Here is a 21451-nt window from a genome sequence, read left to right as displayed (position 1 = left end):
CCTTTGTCCTGTTACCCAAAGAATTGGTCACAGGTTCTATTGTGGTAGTATTAGATAATTACCATATACACTTTTCAAGAGTCCTTCCCATTGGATACCTGACCTCTTCTTCACTCAGTGGGTTTGAAAAGTGATTCAAATCCTAAAATTGGAAAAGGAATCATGAGTTTTTTTGAAGCAACTGGCTACAGCCTCCTGGTCATCCATCCTTGATCTCTTCTCACTGTGTAGACTGAGTAGTGTCTGTGTGGGCTGCCCCTCTGTCTTGCCTCTTTGGGGCACTATGTTCTGGGAGCCACATCCTCTCCATTAGTCAGCTCTCCTGACTGCCACTCAGACCTTTCTCCTCTTTACCATAAGTGCACCCACCTGACTCCTAACTGTGAAGCATGGCCATTTGGTCTCCACTGTTTTAGGGGGTCATCCACATTAGTTAGTCCAGTTCCTTAAAAGTGAAGTCTTTCCCTATAGCTCTTGTAACACATTAGCAAAAACAGTGGCTTAAAACTGCACAGATTTATTCTCTTGCAGATCTGGAGGTCAAAATCCAAAATGAATCTCACTGGGCTAAAATCAAGTGTTCGCTTAGCTGCATTCCTTCTGGAGGCTCTAGGGAATAATCCCTTTACTTGCCTTTTCCAGCTTCTACAGGATGTCTGCAGTCCTTGGCTCATGACCACTTCATTCCAACCTCTGATTCCTTCTCTGACTCTGACCCTCCTGCCTCTTTCTCATAAACACCCCTGTGATTACAATAGGCCCACTCGAATAATACAGGATAATCTCATATCAAAATCCTTAATCAAATCTACAAAGTCCCTTTTGCTATGAAGGTTACATATTCACAGGTTCTGGGAACTAGGTCTTGAACATCTTTGGGGGGCCCTTATTCTGCATTCCACAAAAAGCATCTCTTACTCTCTGGCCTGGGGAGGACAGCTACTACTGAGATTCTTTCCAAGGTTGGTGCCCCCCTCACCAGCTCATTCCTCATTATGAACCATGAATCCTCTAGGCCCCCCTTGGAAACAGGCCTCTGGTGGGCTTCCCAGTCTTATGTGGTGTATCCACTCTAGCATGCTCACTTTGCCTAGTCTTTCACCATCTGGGATGCCAACTCTGGCTTTTTAAAAAAATAAATTTATTTATTTTATTTATTTATTTTTGGCTGCGTTGGGTCTTCATTGCGGTGAGTGGGCTTCTCATTGTGGTGGCTTCTCTTGTTGCAGAGCACGGGCTCTAGGCACGTGGGCTTCAGCAGTTGTGTCATGCGGGCTCAGCAGTTGTGGCTCGCTGGCTCTAGAGCACAGGCTCAGTAATTGTGGCGCACGGGCTTAGTTGCTCCGCGGCATGTGGGATCTTCCCGGACCAGGGATCGAACCTGTGTCCCCTGCATTGGCAGGCGGATTCTCAACCACTGCACCACCAGGGAAGCCCCCAATTCTGGCATTTCTACCTTGCTTGCAGCTCCTCACTTTCTCCAGGGTGCTATTGCCAACCTTTCAGCATGTCTGCACTGTTTCCCAGGGTTCTTGCCTGGGTGTTAAATCTTGCATCCTCAGAGAGTTATCCCATATTATACTTTATCCACTTTACGATACATCCCCCTTCGACTCCAGCACCCTCAGAATCCAGTTCCATGCTTATTCTTCTGGCAATAGGCAAGTAGAAAACTGTATAAGACAAGTCTGGCAGCAGGTAGGTGGAGGACACTCTTCAAGTTTTAAATGCAAATTATGAAAAGCATTGGAAATAAGATGAGGAGACAGTCCTGTCCTACTTGCATTGGGCAAAGGTGTGATTTTCCTTCACATAAAGCCCTCAAAGTCATTTATCTTAAATTTTACTTTATTTTTTAAGGGTTTGATTTCTGTTAAAGCCTACCCACCTGTGATATCATTTAGGTGAGACCTCAAATTGAGTACATGAAGCAAACCTTGTGTCTTATATTTCATGTTTGTATGTATAAATCTTGTTAAATGCTAAGTATCTTTAACACACTTTATTCAGTGTACAGAGTTCTACTTCTCATGTGAAATGCCCCTTCCATTCCCCTCCTCATCCGTATTTTTAGATCCTCACTGAAAATTATTTTCTTATCAAATTCATCTAGTTTTAGATACTGCTGTACTGAAGCTAGTTTCTTACTGCTCTAATTTAAGTCCTGGATTTTAGGTGACATGGACTCATCATCAGAGACAAGTTGCTGAGGAATAAGAAGACAAGAGCAAGGGCTGAGGAGCAGACAACTCATCTTTCCTACCTTTATTTCACTCACACTTTTTTCACTCTCAGTATATCTTTACCTAAGTGTCTTCAATACTTGTTTGCTCTCCCAGCTTTTCTAGATCTACAGATTCTCCTCGTACTTTTAGGCCACTTTCAAAGGAAATGATCTGAGAAGGTGGGAGAGAAAGCAGAAGAGCTGACTGGAGGCTCTTTTGTCCTTCCCTCATGGGGGCAAGACTGCGAATGGGCTGGACTCTCACTACAAGAGGTAAAGTGATGGAGGACATCAGAAATGGAAACCCAGACCCTGAGCTCATCTTCCCTTTGGTGTGAGGCCCCATCCCATGAATACATATTTATATGTAATATAGACAACTCAGTGAATTTGCTCTCAGCTTTAGGATCCTGTTGCCATAGGACTGCCTAGCAAGTGCAGAGCTCATATGCATTTTGCAGTCAGCTCACAAAAGTTTTAAATATCATATTTGTATCATTTTATATCCAAGAAATATATTCAGAGACAAACAGCTGGAGGAAGGTTGAAGCATTTCCTCAAATGGATTCATGTCTTAATCACACATCTTCTCGTGGCGAAGTGTTACTGTCGCCTTGCATTTCCTGAAAGCCATTAAAGAATTTGAAAAATGAGATTGGGTATACAGATTAAAAGTTTTGAACTAAGAACCATAATTTTACTTTAAAATATTTGTGAAAAATATTGATGTCAAAATCCTTTGTAATTTTTTGTAACAGACTAAAACAAAACTGAAGGCTATTTTATGAGTTTATAAATGTATGATTTTAAAATGATAAGCCAGGAATTGTAATCTAACTATTCAGTACTTGCAATAACAGCTGAAACTTTTTATAAAAATATTTTATAAAGAAGCTGTAATATCTCCTGCCTTTGTCTTGGTATAGGAACCATTTCTAAGTTGATGATATGTAGATTTTATAGTACCTCCTCTCTATAATGGAAAACAAAATCTAATTAATAGTAGCTAACATTTATGTAACACTTAATAGTTTGTAAAACACTGCCACATATATCTTCTCATTTGATCCTCAAGACAATTTTATGGGCAATATTATTGTATCATTAGCTAATTTTTCTAGTCAAAATCTTTATCCTCCCAGAGGTTAAGTAACACTCCAAGTTTTCTCGATTAATCAATTACAGAAGCAAGATCTGACCTACATCTTCTGACGCTAGAGTACATGCTCTGTATATTTTACTGCTATCTTTTGCTTGGGTAAATTATCTTGATCAAGTTTTTTGATCAATATGGACTTTATCTTTCTCTGCAAAATACAGGCAGTATTTAATAGATTCTAAAGGATGTTTTCAGCCCTATATATCATTTCCTTTTGCATACTCTTGGCAGACATGAAAGTGGATAATTTTTTTTTTTTTTTTACCTACAGGACCAACCATAAGGGAACTAGATATAATCAACCCCTTATCAGATAGAGTTAATTTGCCACAATGGTGATTCTTTCCCAAGACTTAATCTAAACCTGATTACAATGTCTATCCTAATACCTATATCTGGTGAGGTCATAGAAAAATAGAAATAAAATGAAAAATTTGGATAACTATCATGAATGTTTCCTTTGGAAATTAACTTGGTGAAAAAAGAATTAAAAATCTTAAATTATTCTAACACTAATTCAGAATGCACCCCTATGTTCATAGCAGCACTATTCACAATTGCCAAAATATGGAAGCAACCTGTGTCCATCAACAGATGAATGAATAAAGAAGATGTGATATATGTATATACACAATGGAATACTACAGCCATAAAAAAGAATGAAATTTTGCCATTTGAAGCAACATGGATGGACCTAGAGATGATCATGCTAAGTGAAGTAAGTCAGAAAGAGAAAGACAAATATCATATGATATCACTTATATGCGGAATCTAAAAATTACAACAAACTAGTAAATGTAACAAAAGAGTAGCAGACTCACAGATATAGAGAACAAACTAGCGGTTACCAGTGGGGAGAGGGAAGGAGGAAGGGGCAAGATAGGGGTAGGAGATAAAAAAAAATACTAAATATTCAACTATTAAGTATTCAGACAGTGGTTTGTACAAATTTACATTTCAATCCCAGGAAAGAGGGATTGAGAAGCATAGATCAAGAAACTATATTCAGGACTTCCCTCACGGTCCAGTGGTTAAGACTCCGTGCTCCCAGTGCAGGGGGCATGGGTTCAATCCCTGGTTGAGGAACTACGATCCCACATGACCCACGGCACACACACAAAAAAGAAGTTATATTCAGCATAGCTTTCTAAATAGTTCTCTAATTATATCTTTCATTCAGCTAATTTAATACAATAATTATAACAATTCTCTGAATGGAGGAACACTGTGTAATATTGTACTATTGCAAGGTCAAAAAGCATGGGTTCAAGTCCTGATTTCTCCATTTTAGCTGAGTGACCTTGAGCAAATTGTTTAATGTTGTTGTGGTTCAGTTCCCTGAACTGTAAAACAGTACCTCTGTTAGAATGGAGAGAACTGAATGACTTAAATGGCTTAATACATACAAATCATTAAGTACTGCGCCAAGTATACCATGAGTGCTGCATAAGTGAAAGACAGTACTATTAATAACCATGTTATGTTGCTACCGTTACTATTACATCTGGCATAAACTTTAATTTTGATATTCTACCTCCCACAGACCTTTGGTCATCTTCTAATCTAGGACATTTCATGAATTTTTTTTTCTCAAACATCGAATAAACTTCAAGGAAAGGGCCGTAAAGCAAACTTCTTTATTCTTTTCCTTAGAGGTAGGTGGCAAGTTTAAAGAGAGGTCAGCATAATCTAGGTTTGTGTCTGAGCAAAGAGGAAATTCTGGGAATCCAGGAAGTTTGTCAATTTTTTTATACAAAATGTGTCATGCATATTCTTTACTGCCAAAGCATGTTACCAATCTCATAAAAATACTTTATAACTTATTTGACCTCAAGAAGAGTACACCATAGTACTCCTCCTGGTTACAAAAAGGGAAATAACACCTGGCATGAATTAAAATATTTTAAATCATTGACAACGGTAAAAGCAAGCTGCAAATTTTTACCCTGAGTAGAACAAGTTTTGCAATTAATTTTAAACTATGGGTAGAAATGATCTTTAAAGAAATGATGTTATAGAATTAAGCAAACACATATCACTAGCCCAATAACATATTCAAAATTAATATAGAAAGGATATTTGGTGGCCTCATGGTAGGGTCACATCTGTTGAGAAAGGCTGTGGTCTGGTGTTGACTGAAGATCAAAAGATAGACAACATGGGTTTTTAAACCTTATAAAACTCCTTAACTGTTAATATGATTAAAGAGCTGCCTATATCAGAAAAACTCAAAACAGAGGCTTACGGGAGATAGATGTTCCTTCCCTCTCGTGTTCTGTCATCCTGGCTGCTTGAGCTCCAGCTGCTCTTCATGCCAGCACCGTGGGCAGTGGGAGAGGGTAAGTAGGAGTCATGTCACAGGCCACAGACTTTATTTCTTAAGGAGACCTCCTGGAAGTCTAGCCCAACACTTACACTTAACATCTCACTGCCCACTTGGTTATGTAGCTGTGCATCTCTGAGACGGCATGAGATGGGACAATGCAGTCTTTTCCTCTGAGTGGCAGTCTTGGTGTTCTGCTATGGGTAGGAAAGGAGAGGAGAGCTCTGGGGCAGACAATTAAAGAGTCTGAGACACCATTCATCTAAGTCATAATTAAAGCAGTTCTATCAGTTCCAGGCAAGCAAAAGCCACAATATTTGATGGAGATCTTTGAGACATTAACCACAATGCAAAGTGCCTGTTTTCAAGTGTCTAAAATAAAAATCAACACATTACTGTTTGGGTAGCAGGGGCTGGCACCGACACGTCTAACATAGCTATTAAACAGTGATTAAGTCTGGGCCGTGAAGTCAGGTCACCCAGGTTGAGCTGCAGTTCATACCAACTGTATGAACTTGGGTAAGTCACGTGACACCTGAGATTCCTCATCTGTGAAGCGGGGAAAATGTTACCTATTTGTTGAGGTTGTTGTGAGAATTAAATAAGTTAAAAATGGAAAGTTAATCAGTACAGAACTCTGCTGAGACCCAGTTGGTTGGTGTTCAATAAATATTGGCTGTTATTAAAATTTATATTTTATTAGTGTTATACTGAAGGCACACATTATCTAAAAGCCTTCATACTACATAAAGATATATAATGAAAACAAAAAATTCAATTAAATGTATATATTAGTTTTATGCTTATTAAATTTACATTTAATTTTAGATCACACATTATTACTGTGTATAGAGTCTAATAATCTATATTTCACAGAGAATTTTAAATAAATACATAGACTGCTGAAGAAAACAACTGCAAACATTTCATAATAAGTAGGACTGTATTTCTCTTTATTATGAATTTTTAGCATACATTTTTTCAGTATTAATAACCAAGAAATTCATAAATAGTATCCAAAAGAGAGAATAAAAGAATACCCTTAGCTTAAAAAATCATTTGATCCTAATTAAATCACAAGTATATTGTAGAATAAAGCCCAGATTTCTATTAGTGAAATTCTATCTATTTAAAGTTTTATAAAATCTACTCAGCATTCTACATTAGTGTCTTGGAAATAATCAGCTCTCTGATATTATTTATAAAGTATACTCATTAAAGGAACTGTAGAAATCATGATATACTGATGAATTGCACCCTCCAGTGGGAAAAAAATTTATCCATAAAAACTTAGTATGCTTCTGCAATGCAGGTTTAATGCATTAAAATGTGCTTTCACCTAAAAATTTTAATGTAATTATGTTTTATAACCTGCACTAATGTATATCTACTACTATTCATTTCCTCTGGGTCTCCAGAGAGTTGCTCTGAGTTTCAGAATCTATTGTGTAAACAGGCCATTAAATGCTGGGAAAGTAAAAGAGCTTTAAATGAAAAAATTAAAAAGAAAAAGTAAAAGATAAAATTGGACATACACAGGCATAAATTGAATATTTTCTAAAAGAATATACTTTACTCTGTATTTCATGTAGAAATAGTTTAGATATATTATACCACATCATCAGGCAAGTGTTTCATTCTTCTTCAAAATATATATGATTTTTTCAATTGGAAAAATATGAATTACTGCTTGTCAAATTATTATTTTTCAGAAAGAACTGAAAGGCTGAGCACGTCTCTATGTTTTTCACTATAGTCTGAGAAGTATACAAGCTGACACCAACAGGATGTAAGAGGTATGTTTTGAAAACAGATCAGTTTAACTCCAAAACTGAACTCATCCCACAATATTCTATGCCAATCCTATGGTTACCGACCCCTTGCTCAATCTTCTTCTGCTTCTCATAAATCAACAGCACACTATCAAAATCAGGAGCAGGTATCACCTAAAACTGAGGTCCTTTCTTAGCTGTCATCTCTCCTTGAAATTCCTCCCTTCTTTGCTTTCCTTTCTCTGCTGCAATGTGACCTCAAAAATCCCTTCTATTTTCCCAATTCTTCTCTAGCCTTGCCTTACACACCATACACACCAGGCAAAATGAAAGCCTGATAATCCAACTTGAGTGCCTTCTATCCTAGCACGCTCATTAGAGGATTTCCAAACCTCTTCCTTGCAGATGGTCATACTAAGAAATACAATTTTCTCTCCATGCTGCCACTTTGCCAAACAAACATCTGCTGTCCTTGACAAATCAACTTAAAGCTTTCTCACAAAAGAAAGCAAACACAATTTTTATCTTTGTTACCTGAAGCTCTGACCGCCCAGGGCCTAATTCTGACACCCTCTGTCTCCCCTCTGCTCCTCCGGTCTTGTCTCTTATCAAAAACCCTTCTGGAACCAGCCTAGGCATTGAGCTGTCAAGTTAAGATTTGTTCTCACCCTTCTTGAATACCTTCCTCAACCTAATTCAATGTTTTAATGTTGCTGGTTCCAGGTTTAATTTCTACTTCTTCAAAGTTCTTTATTTACTCCACTTGTTTTACTTATTTATAAATATTTCTACTTTATTTTACTTGGTTCTTCTTTTCATCTCTTTAAAAATGTAACCACCACTCCCTCAACTTTAAAAATTTTTTTAAATTGAAATAGACTTGATTTACAGTACTGTGTTAGTTTCAGGTATAAAGCATAGTGATTCAGTATTTTTGCAGATTATATTCCATTATAGGTTATTAGACAATAATGGGTAGAATTCTCTGTGCTACACTGTATATTCTTGTTGCTTACCTTTTTTTTTTTTTTTTTTTGCTGTACGCGGGCCTCTCACTGTTGTGGCCTCTCCCGTTGTGGAGCACAGGCTCCAGACACGCAGGCTCAGCGGCCACAGCTCACGGACCCAGCCGCTCCGCAGCATGTGGGATCTTCCCGGACCGGGGCACGAACCCGCGTCCCCTGCATCAGCAGGCGGACTCTCAACCACTGCGCCACCAGGGAAGCCCGCTTACCTTTTTTATATATAGTACTTTGTATCTGTTAATCCTATACCCCTAATTTGTCCCTCCCCCCTTCCCTTTTCCCTTTGGTAAGCATAGGCTTTGTTTTCTATATCTGTGAGTCTGCTTCTGTTTTGTATATACTGTACATTCATTTGTATTAGGTTTCAGATTCCACATAGAAGTGGTATTATGTATCAGTACTATTTGTCTTTCTCTGTCTGACATTTTACTAGTATTCTCTAGGTCCGTCCACGTTGTTGCAAATGGCAGTAGTTCATCCTTTTTATTCTGAATAATATTCCATTCTGTATGTATACCACCTCTCTTTAATCCACAATCATTTGTTGATGAGCACTTGGATTGCTTCCTTGTCTTGGCTATTGTAAACAGTGTTGCTATGAACACTGGGGTGCACATATCTTTTCCAATTAGTATTTTCATTTTTTTCTGGATATATACATCCAGGAGCGGGATTGCTGGATCATATGGTAACTCTACTTTTAGTTTTTTAAGGTACCTCCATACTGTTTTCCATAGTAGCTGCACCAATTTACATTCCCACCAACAGGGTAGGAGGATTGCATTTCCTCCACATCCTCTCCAACATTTGTTATTTGTAGATTTTTTGATGTTAGACATTCTGGCAGGTGTGAAGTGATACCTCATTATGGTTTTGATTTGCATTTCTCTAATAATTAGTGATGTTGAGCATCTTTTCCTGTGCCTGTGAGCCATCTGTATGTCTTCTCTGGAAAAATGTTTATTCAAGTTTTCTTGATTGGATTGTTTGTTATTGAGTTGTATGGGCTGTTTGTGTATTTTGGAAATTAACCCCTTGTCGGTTGCTTCATTTGCAAATATTTTTTCCTGTTCCATAGGTTGTCTTTTTGTTTTGTTGATGGTTTCCTTTGCTGTGCAAAAGCTTTTAAGTTTAATTAGGTCCCACTTGTTTATTTTTGCTTTTATTTCTTTTGCCTTAGGAGACTGATCCAAGAAAATATTGCTGTGGTTTATGTCAAAGAGCGTTTCCCCTATGTTTTCTTCTAAGAGTTTTATAGTTTCATGTTTTACAGTTAGGTCTGTAAACCATTTTGAGTGTATGTTTGTATATGGTGTCAAGGAATGTTCTAAAAGATCTATATTTTTTACTCCTCTCCCCCACATTTTGTGTTTTTATGTCATATTTTACATCTTCATGCTTATCACTTTACTGTTTATTGTACGTATAGTTGCTTTCACAACTTTATTTTGTTTTGTAATTTATATACTGGCTTATTTAAGTGATCTTCAATCCTTACTATATATTTGGCTTTCCTGTTGGGATTTTCCTTTTCCTACAGATTTTTGCTTCTTTTCCATTTAGAGGAGACCCCAAATAGCCAAAGCAATCTTGAGAAGGAACAAAGCTGGAGGCATCACACTTCCTGATTTCAAACTATACTACAAAGCTATAGTAATCAAAACAGCGTGGCACTGGCATGAAAACAGACACATTGATTAATGGAATAGAATCAAGAGCCCAGAAATAATCCTGTGCATATAAGGTCAATTAATTTTTGACAAATGAGCAAGATATATAATAGGGGGAAGATAGTCTCTTCAATAAAGATGTTGGGAAAGCCACATACAAAAGAATGAAACTGGACTCCTCTCTTATGCCATACACAAAAATCAACTCAAAATAGATTAAAGACTTAAATGTAAGACCTGAGACCATAAAACATCTAGAAGAAAACAGATGGTAAGCTCCTCGACATTGGTATTAGCAATGATTTTTTGGATTTAACAACAAAAGCAAAAACTAGCAAGTGGAACTACATCAAATAAAAGGCTTCTGCACAGCAAAGGAAACTATTAGCAAACTGAAAAGGCAACCTTCAGAATAGGAAAAAATATTTGCAAACCACATACCTAGTAAGGAGTTAATATCCAGGGCTTCCCTGGTGGCGCAGTGGTTAAGAATCCACCTGCCAATGCAGGGGACACAGGTTCAAGCCCTGGTCCGGGAAGATCCCACATGCTGTGGAGCAACTAAGCCTGTGTGCCACAACTACTGAGCCTGTGTTCTAGAGCCCACAAGCCACATCTACTAAACCCATGTGCCACAACTACCAAAGTCCATGTGCCTAGAGCCCATGCTCCACAACAAGAGAAACCACGGCAGTGAGAAGCCTGTGCATCTCAATGAAGAGTAGCCCCCACTCACCACAACTAGAGAAAGCCCGTGCACAGCAATGAAGACCCAACATAGCCAAAAATAAATTTTAAAATAAAAATGGGCAAAGGCCCTACATAGACAATTTTTCAAAGAAGTCATACAAATGGCCAACAAGTACATGAAAAGTTGCTCAACATCACTAATCCTCAGGGAAACAGAAATCAAAACCACAATATGTCACTTCTCATTCATTAGGATGTTTATTATCAAAAAGACAAGATAACAAGTGTTGGTGAGGATGTGGAGAAGAGGAAATCCTTTTACACTGTTAGTGGAAATGTAAACTGGTACACCACTATCAAAAACAGTATGGCGGTTCCTCAAGAAATTAAAAATGGAATCATTATCTCAAAGAGTTATATGCACTCCCATGTTTATTACAGTATTATTCACAATAGCCAAAATATGGAAACAACCTAAGTGTCTGTAGACGGATGAATGGATAAAGAAAATGAGATATATATACATATTATCCAGCCTTAAAAAAAAAGAGAAGGAGTCCTGCCTTTGAAACCTGGAGGCATTAGGCTAAGTGAATAAGCCAGACAGATACAAAGACAAATATGAATACTACTTGTTACCACTTATATGTGTAATCAAAAAACAAAAAAGTCAAACTCATAGAAACAGTAGAAAAGCAGTTGCCAGGGGCTGGGAAGTAGGGGAAATAGGGAGAGTGATAAAAGGGCACAAACTTTCAGTTATCAGATGAATAAGGTCTGAGGATCTAATGCATAACATGGTGACTATAACTAATAACATTGTATTGTATGATTGAAATTTGTTCAAAGAGTAGAACTTAAATGTTCTCACTAAAAAAAAAAAAGTAAATATGTGAGGTGATGGTGTGTTAATTAATTTGATAATGTATGAACTTACAACATATATGTATGTCAAATCATCACATTGTACACTTTAAATATCTTACAATTTTATTGCCAATTATACCTCAATAAATTTGAAAAAAAATGTTTTTCTCTAGGTAGCGGAGAAGTCCCTGAGACTACATTAAGTTTTATAGTCATTGTGTTCTCATAAGGTGAAAAAGCTTTCTTATTCCTTGCCCAGCATATGTGACATGCTCTGACTTTGGAATCTAAAGTCTAAGGGGCTGTAAGTACAATGACATTACCTGACACCTTTTCTTTATGGTACTTTAACAAGATATTTTTTCCTCATTATAAAAATACATGTTTATAATAGAAAAGTTGAAATTCTTTTATAAAAAATTGCAGAAAAGAAAATCTTATGTCACCCCACAACCTAGAGAGAATTCCTATTAATATTTTCATGCAATGTTTTCCAATCTTTACTCAGTATATTTTTTTTATACATATGACCATACCATATGAACAAAAAGTACTTTTACACATAAAAATGATTATGTAAGCATTTTCTATGCTATTACAGTTACAAAAATGAATATATCATTTTTATTGAGTGATCAGCTCGTGCTTTGTGACCACCTAGAGGAATGGGATAGGGAGGGTGGGAGGGAGGGAGACGCAAGAGGGAAGAGATATTGGGATATATGTATATGTATAGCTGATTCACTTTGTTATAAAGCAGAAACTAACACACCACTGTAAAGCAATTATACTCCAATAAAGATGTTAAAAAAGGAAAAAAAAAACTACATTGAGCCACCACTTCACTTCCATTAAGATGGCTGTGACAAAAGAAGACAGACAATAAGGCAAGGATGTGGAGAAACTGGAATTCACAATCCTCATACATTGCTGTTGGGTACATACAATGAGGCAGTCACTATATATATATATATATATATATATATATATATATATATTCATATAATATAAAGTCTACCCTTTTTTAAAATTTAGTTTAATTTTTGGCTGCCTTGGGTCTCTGTTGCTGAGTGTGGGCTTTCTCTAGTTGCGGCAAGTGGGGGCTACTCTTGGTTGCGGTGCGCGGGCTTCTCATTGCAGTGGCTTCTCTTGTTGCGGAGCACGGGCTCTAGGGCGTGCGGGCTCAGTAGTTGTGGCACGCAGGCTCAGTAGTTGTGGCTCGGGGGCTCTAGAGCGCAGGCTCAGTAGTTGTGGCACACAGGCTTAGTTGCCCTGCGGCACGTGGGATCTTCCCGGACCAGGGCTCAAACCCGTGTCCCCTGCATTGGCAGGCGGGTTCTCAACCACTGCGCCAGCAGGGAAGTCCCAAAGTTTACCCTTTTAAAGCATACAATTCAGTGGTTTTTAGTGTATCCACAAAGTTGCACATTACCACAATCTAATTTTAGAATAGTTTCATTACCCCAAAAGAAACCTGTACCCACCAGCACTCATTCCCCTACTCCCTTTTTCTATAGACCCTTACAACTAATCTACTTTGTGTTTGTGAATTTCACTATCCATTTCATATAACTGGAATCACACAATATGTGGTCATTTATGTTTCACATCTTTCACTTAGCACAGTTTTTCAAGATTCATCCATGCTGTATTATGTATCAGTACTTTAATCCCTTTCATGGCAGAATAATATTAAATTGTATGAATATACCAGATTTTGTTTATCTGTTCATCAGCTGATGGACATTTGGGTTTTTTCCACCTTTTGGTTAAAATGAATAATACTGCCATAAACATCTGTTTACAAGTTTTTGTGTGAACATGTTTTCAGTTCTCTTGGGTATATACCTAGGAGTGGAACTGCTGGGTCATATGGTAACCCGTGTGTTTAACTTTTTGAGAAACTGACAAAATATTTTCCAAAGTAGGTGCCCCATTTTATGTTTCCACCAGCAGTGTATGAGGATTCCCACTTCTCCACAGCCTTGACAATGGTTATTATCTTTTTAATTATGACCATCTTAGTTGGTGTGAAGTGGTAGGTACGTACTTGTGGTTTTGATTTGCATTTCTATACAGACTATGATGTTGAGCAACTTTTCATGTGTTTATTGGCCTTTATATATCTTCTCGGGAGAAATGTCTATTCAAATCCAATGTCCATTTTAAAAACTGGGTTATTTTATTTTTTTTTACTCATAAGATTTAAAAATATATTCTGGATACTAGAACCTCATCAAATTTATCATATTCAAATACTTTCTCCCATTTTCAGGTTGTCTTTTCACTTTCCTGATAGTGTCCTTTCCTTTTGGTACTTTTACAAGATGGAGGGCTTGAATGTCACTTTCCAACCATGCTTTTCTTACTTTTTAAAAATCTCTATTGTTCCTTGCAGAAACTAACAGGTAGCCAGTCTTCAAAACTGAATTCCAGCCCAGCATCACAATGCAGAATTTTGAAGGGTGGACTTGAAGTTAAGACAATAACTTAATAAATGGCACATAGGAAGGTAAGAGTTCATTATCAATTATAAATTGTTTTTTTTTTACAACAACAACAAAAAAACTTTGATACCGTTGACCCTCTCTTTTAAGTGACTGTTTCCATTTCATTGATATCTGTTCTTTGTTGTTTCCAGCCTTATAATCTCTTTGGAATTTGGTGTGGGGTGTGTGTGTGTGTGTGTGTGTGTGTGTGTGTGTGTGCGCCTTCTTAAAATGAATGCATAGGTCAAGGATTTTCAGTTTTTCTTCATTTCTAGTGTGAGCATTTAAAGTTAAAATTGCCCTCTAAACATGATTTTAGCTGTCACATTTGTTTTGATATATTTTTATTATTATTCAGTTCAAAATATTCTAAATTTTATTGAGATTATTTTCTTTTTCTTTGGGCTATTTACCTATGGGCTACCCATGTATTAATGAATTTCCAAACATTTGGGCTTTTCAAGTTATCTTTTTTTGTACTAATATGTATACATAATAATGTTATATAATTAGTATATAAAATATTATACAATAGTATACTTATCTTTTTATATAAGTAAATAAAATAGTACATATGTATACACATATGGATAGATAGAAATTTATAAGTATATATTATAAAATATCTAGATAATTTAGTACAGGCATACATGTTTGAAATTGTTTTATCTTCTGCATGGATTGCAAATTACATTATTATGATATGTCCTTCTATCTCAAATAACTCATTTATGTTAAAGTCTACTTTGTCTGATATTAATATACATACATCAACCTACCTTTGGTTAGTATTTGCATAGTGCATCATTTTCCAAACATGTCCTTTTAACTGTTTTGTCTGTAATAATCAAGTTTTTGTAGTAATCAAGTCTGTAGTAGCAAGTTTTTGTCTTTTTTGTTCATTCAGTCTGTCAATGACTATCCTTTTAATGGAATAGTTTGGTCAATTTACAGTTAAGTAATTAATTATTACATTTGGTTTTAAATCTACCATCTAATTATATTTTTCTATTTGTTTCAAATGCTCTGTTTCTTTTTCTCTCCTTTCTTTTCTTCATCTTGATTCTTCAGTGTTCAATTTCCCCACCTCTATTAGCCTATTTATTAAACATTTAATTTTGATTTTAGTAGTTACTCCAGAGTTTATAACAAACATCCTTGAGTTAATAAAGTTGTATATAAATTAGAAATGTTAACACATGCTGGACAGCACAGGGCCTTAGAAATTCTTAATTCAATATATCTTGTCTTCTATGTTATTATTTTGTTAATCCCACAGTTATTTTTATTATTATTTTCACAGTCAATTTGCATTTACTCATGTTATTCTTTACTCTTTCCTTCACTACATTGCTTCCATCTGTGATTTTTCCCTTTGTCTAAAAGTCTCCATTTGGTATTTCTGGAACTGTGAGTCTGCAGTTAGTGAATTCTCTCAAGACTGGCTTATTTCAACTACTTTTTATCTTGCTCTCATTTGAAGGATTTGTTCTAGCTCAGCAGTTACCTTTTTTGAGCATCATTAAGATATCATTAAGATGTCTTTTGGCTTCCTAGGCTTCCATTGGGAAGTCAGCTCTTGGTCTAATTTTGCTCCTCTAATGCCAATACTCTTTTTTTCCCTTTAAAATTTTTTTTCCTATCTCCAATTTTCAGCAGTTTTACTATGACATGCCCAATTTTACTTTTCTTTGAACTTATCCTGCTTGGAGTTCCTAGTATTTCTTGAATCTCTTGCTTGATGTCTCTCATCAAAGGGAAATTCTCAGCTATTATCTTTTAAAATACTGCCTCTTCCTCATTGTCATTCTCCTCTCCTGCTGCTGTGGTTCTATAAGATTTGTGTTTGGTGTTTTATGTGTTCTACATATTTCTTTTTCCTCTTTTCTGTATTACCCATTCCCGCATTCTCTGTGTTTTATTTTGGATATTTCTTCTGATTTATCTTTTAGTTCAATAGTTTCTCTTCAGCTCTTTCTAATCTTAGGTTAAACATATCCATTCTTAATTTCACCTATCATATTTTCCTGTTCTAGAATTTCTATTTCATTTCCATTTTCAATATTCTCTGTCAATTCCTTGAACATATTACTCATAGTTTATTTGTTGTTGTATTGGTCCAATAGCTTCATTTTCTTGATCTCCTGTGGATCTGTTTTGTCTGTTTGTCTTTTAGTTTTTTGGAAATATCCTCTGTGTGTGTGTGTTTGATTCAATGCTGGCTATTTTATATTAAAAATTAACAAGTTAAGAGTCTGGATGACATCACCTTAATCAAGACAGCATTTGGTTTTGCTCCTGGCAGGCAGAGGCTAAGAGAAGAAGCAATTCCTGACTGTCTTTCTCAAAGGAATAAAAATGTTAAGGGCTTCAGTGCTGTGATGGGTGGTCTATTTCTAGTACGTTCTTACTCATAGGTTAGGCCTTTCAGAGTCCCAGCTGAAAACATGGGGTGTTTATTAGGGCCCTTCTTTTCTCCAGGTCCTTAAGTTTCAATGTTTATCTCCCTGCCTCATGAGTCTGTCAAGGATCTACTCATTTTATCAGCTTCTCAGTTGCTTCTTTCCAGTCAGTAACTGCCTTTAGGGAGAAGCCCCTGCCTCCCAAAGCCAGATCACCTCTTTGAGCCTCTTTTTCTTGCAGACCAGGCCCTCACAATTCCTCACACATAACCCTGGTAGCTATGCCATGCATCCAAAACAGTAGCTTTTGTTAAAAAAACATTTTGTCCTAGCTGTTCACAGGAGGAGAATTGGTTCCAGCTACTTAATTCAACATTGCTGATACTGGAATTCCTCCATGCAAAAAAACTTTTAAGTTTATATGGTTGATTTAACAATTTTTTTCCCTTAACTGATTCTGAATTCTGATTCATGGTGAGAGAGACCTTCACCATTTTACTGTTATTTAGAAGTTTGTGTTTTGTTATAGTTCTTTTATGGTTTCAGCTTTTACATTTAAATTTTTGATCCATTTGGGATTTCTCTTGATTCACTGAGGTTATATACAACTTACTTTTATTTCTGATGCCCACGTCTTTATCTATCTTTATTGGATATTCTATCTTTATGTCACAGACTTGAAATTTTACCTTTTTATATAGTAAATCAACCTGTGAATTTGAATCTCTGGAATTTCAATTTTTCTATTGTTTCATTGTATGTCCCTGTTCAAGTGTCTGTATGACATTCTTTTTTTTTATGACTTTAAGATTGACTGTCATGCAATATTCTGCATGCATTTCAAGTAAATAATTTGATCAGTTATGATATATGTATACACTAGTGAAACCATCACTATAATCAAAATAATTAAAATTTTCTTGTGCCCTTTTTAAATTTATCACAAACTCTGATGCCATCCATTGTGACTAAGCAACAAAGTGTCATTTTAATCTGCAGTTTCTAGACATTTGATAAATGGAATCATGTAGAATATACTAATTTTGTCTCTTGTTCAAGTTATTTTGAGACTCATCTATGTTGTTGTCTTTGGCATTAGTTTGTTCCTTCTTATTGTTAAGTGATAGTATTCTATATATTTGTTTATCCATTCACCTGTTGTTGGACATTTAGGTTGATCCCAATTTTGGGCTATCACAAGTAAAGCTGCTGTAAGATTTTGTATATAAGACTGTGTGGATGCTTTGGTTTCTCTTGAATAACGACAGAATGGCTAGGGCTTCCCTGGTGGCGCAGTGGTTAAGAATCTGCCTGCACGGGTTCGAGCTCTGGTCCAGGAAGATCCCACACGCCACGGAGCAACTAAGCCTGAGCACCACAGCTACTGAGCCTGCGCTCTAGAGCCCGCGAGCCACAGCTACCGAGCCCGCATGCCACAACTACTGAAACCCACGTGCCTAGAGCCTGTGCTCTGCAACAAGCCAATGCAGTAAGAAGCCCACGCACCACAACGAAGAGTAGCCCCCGCTCACCACAACTAGATAAAGCCGCACACAGCAACAAAGACCCAACACAGCCAAAAATAAATAAATTTATTTAAAAAAAATGGAATGGCTAGCTTGTATGATATGTGTAATTTTCTGAAATTGCTCAACTATTTTCTAAAGTGCTTGTATTCCAATAAGAAGTGAATGAGATTTCCAGTTGATCTGCATCTTTATCAACACTTGACACTGTCAGTCTTTATAAGTTTAGTTATGCTTATGGATGTATCTCACTGAGGTTTTAATTAGCATCTCCTTTAAGATGCAATTTAAAGATAAGATCTTTCATGTACTTATCTTCTTCCATGAAGTGTCTGTTCTAATATTTTGCTCATTTTACGTATTTTTTTTCCTTCTCATTAGTTGCAAGAGTCCGTTTTATTTTGGGGGGCATATGTTTCTCAAATATCGTCTCCTAATCTTTGTCTTGCCTTTTGATTTTCTTAATTGGTTTTGAAAAACAGAAGTTTTTAATACTGATTAAGTCCAATACATTGATGTCTTTAAATCTACAGGTCAATTTGAGGACAATTGACATCTTTACAATATTGATTCTTCCAATCTATGAATATGACATATTTCTTCAATGTCTTCTTTAATTTCTCTGAGTTGGGTTTTAGGGGGAGTTCTCAGAAAACAATGGCCCACAGGCCAAAATCAGCTCATGGCTTGCTTTTTGTATGGCCCGTGAGATAAGAAAAATTTTTACATTTTAAAGAGTTGTCATAAAAATGAAGAGTAAAATGGAAAAGATACTACCCGTAGCTCACAAACCTAAAATATTTCATATCTGGTCCTTTACAGAAAAGTTTGTCAGCCCTGTTGTAGAGAATTGTGTACAGAGGTCTTGAACATAACTCATTAGATTCATTCCCAGGTATTTTATACCTCTGATGCCATCAAGTAACATCTTTTATGACTAAGTTTATTTAAAATGTTACATGCCTGGTACAGAGTGCTTGTTTAATGGATATTCAATAAATAAATGGAGAAAAACATTTTCATTTTCAGAAATAAATTTGTGAAACAGCCTGCTAAAGGATGCTGAATTAAGACCATGACAGATCAGCAAAAGGAAGACACAGGAAAGAGATTCTGAAGAGTGTAGATTTCCTTTCTGTCTTGGCTTTCCGCCTCTGTGCTTTCCTTTTGGGCGCCCCGCCCCACTGCTACTTCCTCTGACAAAGACTTCTGACACCTTAGGGACATGGATGTTGGTGCTATACTATCGAGGAAAACATAAAGGCATTATTTTTTCAATTTCCTTTTTTTTTTTTTTTTTTTTTTTTGCGGTACGCGGGCCTCTCACTGTTGTGGCCTCTCCCGTTGCGGAGCACAGGCTCCGGACGTGCAGGCTCAGCGGCCATAGCTCACGGGCCCAGCTGCTCCGCGGCATGTGGGATCCTCCCGGACCGGGGCACGAAACCGTGTCCCCTTGCATCGGCAGGCGGACTCTCAACCACTGCGCCACCAGGGAAGCCCTCAATTTTATTTTCTTACTGTTCATTGCTGGTGTATTAGCGAGGGTTCTCCAGAGAAACAGAACCAACAGGCTAGATAGATAGAGGATTGACAGACAGATATTCTAAGGAACTGGCTTGCATGATTGATTCTGAGGGCTGATAAGTCTAAAATCCATAGGGCAGGACTGCAGGCTGGAAACCCGGGTAAGAGTTGCTGCCAGTCTTGAGTCCAAATACTTCAGGGAATCAGGCTGGAAACCCAGAGTTTCTATGCTGACGTCTCGAGGCGAATAGCTTCCTCGGTAAAGCTTAGCCTTTGCTCTAAGACGTTCAACTGATTGGATTAGGTCTAACAAAGATTCTCTCCTTGACCAAACTTTAATCAGGTGCCCCTAAACTCCCTTCTCAATTAGGCTCTGACTTTTGAACTTCTGTTATTTGTCTCTGAACTCCTCAATTTTAGCAAGGATCCTGCTAAGTCAGTTTAGCCAGAATCTCCCACCCTCAATATCTGACATCTGGTTCCTCCTCCTCCTCGAGCCCTGTCTGATCATCTCACCTGCCTCCCGCAAGAACCCTGTCAGGTCGGTTTAGCCAGAATCCGGCCCCCACTCCGCCCCCCTTACCCCTCATGTTTTCTCTTAGCCGTTTTCCGTTCACGGACATGCCAGCCACGCCCAGCCGGCTCCTGGGCTACAAATTCCCACCTTCTCTCGTCTGGAATTGAGCCCAAGCTCTCTGACCTAGTACAAAACCCCACTGTAGTAGAAGCCCTGAATAAAGTTTGCCTTACCGTTAACAAGTGTCAGCGATAACTTTTCTGTAACTCTTCCAGGGGACTCGGACATGGGTTCACCAACCTGGCCACCCATCCTATTTGGCTTCAGCCTCTGCCTTATTTTCCTCGTGTCTGTAAAATCACAGGACTAGGACCTCGCTACTAAACATGTGGTCCTCAGAGCAGCAATACCAGCACCACCTGCGACTGGGTTAGAAACGCACAATCTTGGCTCCAAAAGTTATCCTTGTGGACCTTTTTCTTTTCTTTTTGTTTCGGCTTTCTTTCCTGTCCTGCCAGCTGTATACTTGTATGTACATTTTCCAGTGTTTTCTGTGGACAATAAAAAGTTAAAAATGAATTCTAGGAGCAACTGCGTTAGCTGCGTCCGGCTGGGTTCTTCAGACGCAGGGCAGCGTTTGTGGAGACGGCTTCGCCCGCCGCTGAGGGGCTGCCGCAACCGGCCACAAGCCGTGAGGACGCGGTCCGCTCGCGGCGTGCTGCCTCCGCCCACCCCTACGAAACTCCGCCTCATCTTCCCCTCCGCCGGTCCCCGCCTGGCTGCCCGCGAGACCCCGACTGGCTCAGTCACAGCGGCCACCGGACTGCCGCGAAAACCCGGACTAACGGACTCCTGAAGTCGCTGGGGTCGCCGCGGGGGGTGGCGGGGGGCCCTCACGGAGCATGCGCAGGGAGGGTGCGCGCCCATGCGCAGTGACGGCGGAGGGTCGCGCGCTGGGGTGTCTGGCGGCCGCGAGGCTGCGCGCGCGGTTGACGTGCTCGGTGGCTGCGGCGGCGGCGGCGGCAGGGCGTCAAGAGGGGAAGGGCGGGCGGGGCCGGGGGCTGAACCCGGAAGTGGGTCGGCGCCAGAGCGAGCGCGCCCGGAGTGGAGCTCAGCGGCCGGGAGCCAACGGGTAGCCCTGGGTTCCCGGTAATGGACGCGTGGGGCGTCTGCGCGGGGAGCGGGTTGGCGGGCGGCGGGGGCGCCCTCGGCGGCGTGGTCTCCACCCCGCGGGGCCCTAGGAGGCTCTGCTCCGGCGGCCGT

At 38.4% G+C, this 21451-nt stretch overlaps 2 protein-coding genes across 4 annotated transcripts in view; one reads left to right on the top strand and one right to left on the bottom strand.

Moving 5' to 3' along the window:
• Positions 1-21061, bottom strand: part of CRB1 (crumbs cell polarity complex component 1) — a 246548-nt gene extending 225487 nt beyond the window's left edge. For both annotated transcript variants that reach the window (XM_082613804.1, XM_082613806.1), the window contains exon 1: positions 20422-21061. In XM_082613804.1, coding sequence (XP_082469930.1) covers positions 20422-20500 — 79 coding nt within the window. In that variant the 5' untranslated portion in view covers positions 20501-21061. The remainder of the gene's footprint in view (positions 1-20421) is intronic.
• Positions 21062-21243: 182 nt separating this feature from the next.
• The window catches only part of ZBTB41 (zinc finger and BTB domain containing 41), a 50791-nt gene continuing 50583 nt past the window's right edge, over positions 21244-21451 (top strand). Inside the window, exon 1 of one of the 2 annotated variants that reach the window (XM_082616093.1) lies at positions 21244-21320. The gene's annotated coding sequence lies outside the window, so the exon portion shown is untranslated. Of the gene's footprint in view, positions 21338-21451 lie in introns of both variants that reach the window. The other variant, XM_082616092.1, reaches the window with a different exon arrangement.

Source organism: Mesoplodon mirus, assembly GCF_964341445.2.
Source record: "Mesoplodon mirus genome assembly, chromosome: 3".
NCBI classification, from domain to species: domain Eukaryota; kingdom Metazoa; phylum Chordata; class Mammalia; order Artiodactyla; family Ziphiidae; genus Mesoplodon; species Mesoplodon mirus.
Note: the sequence above shows the minus strand (reverse complement) of the source record. Positions and strands in the feature narration are given on the sequence as shown.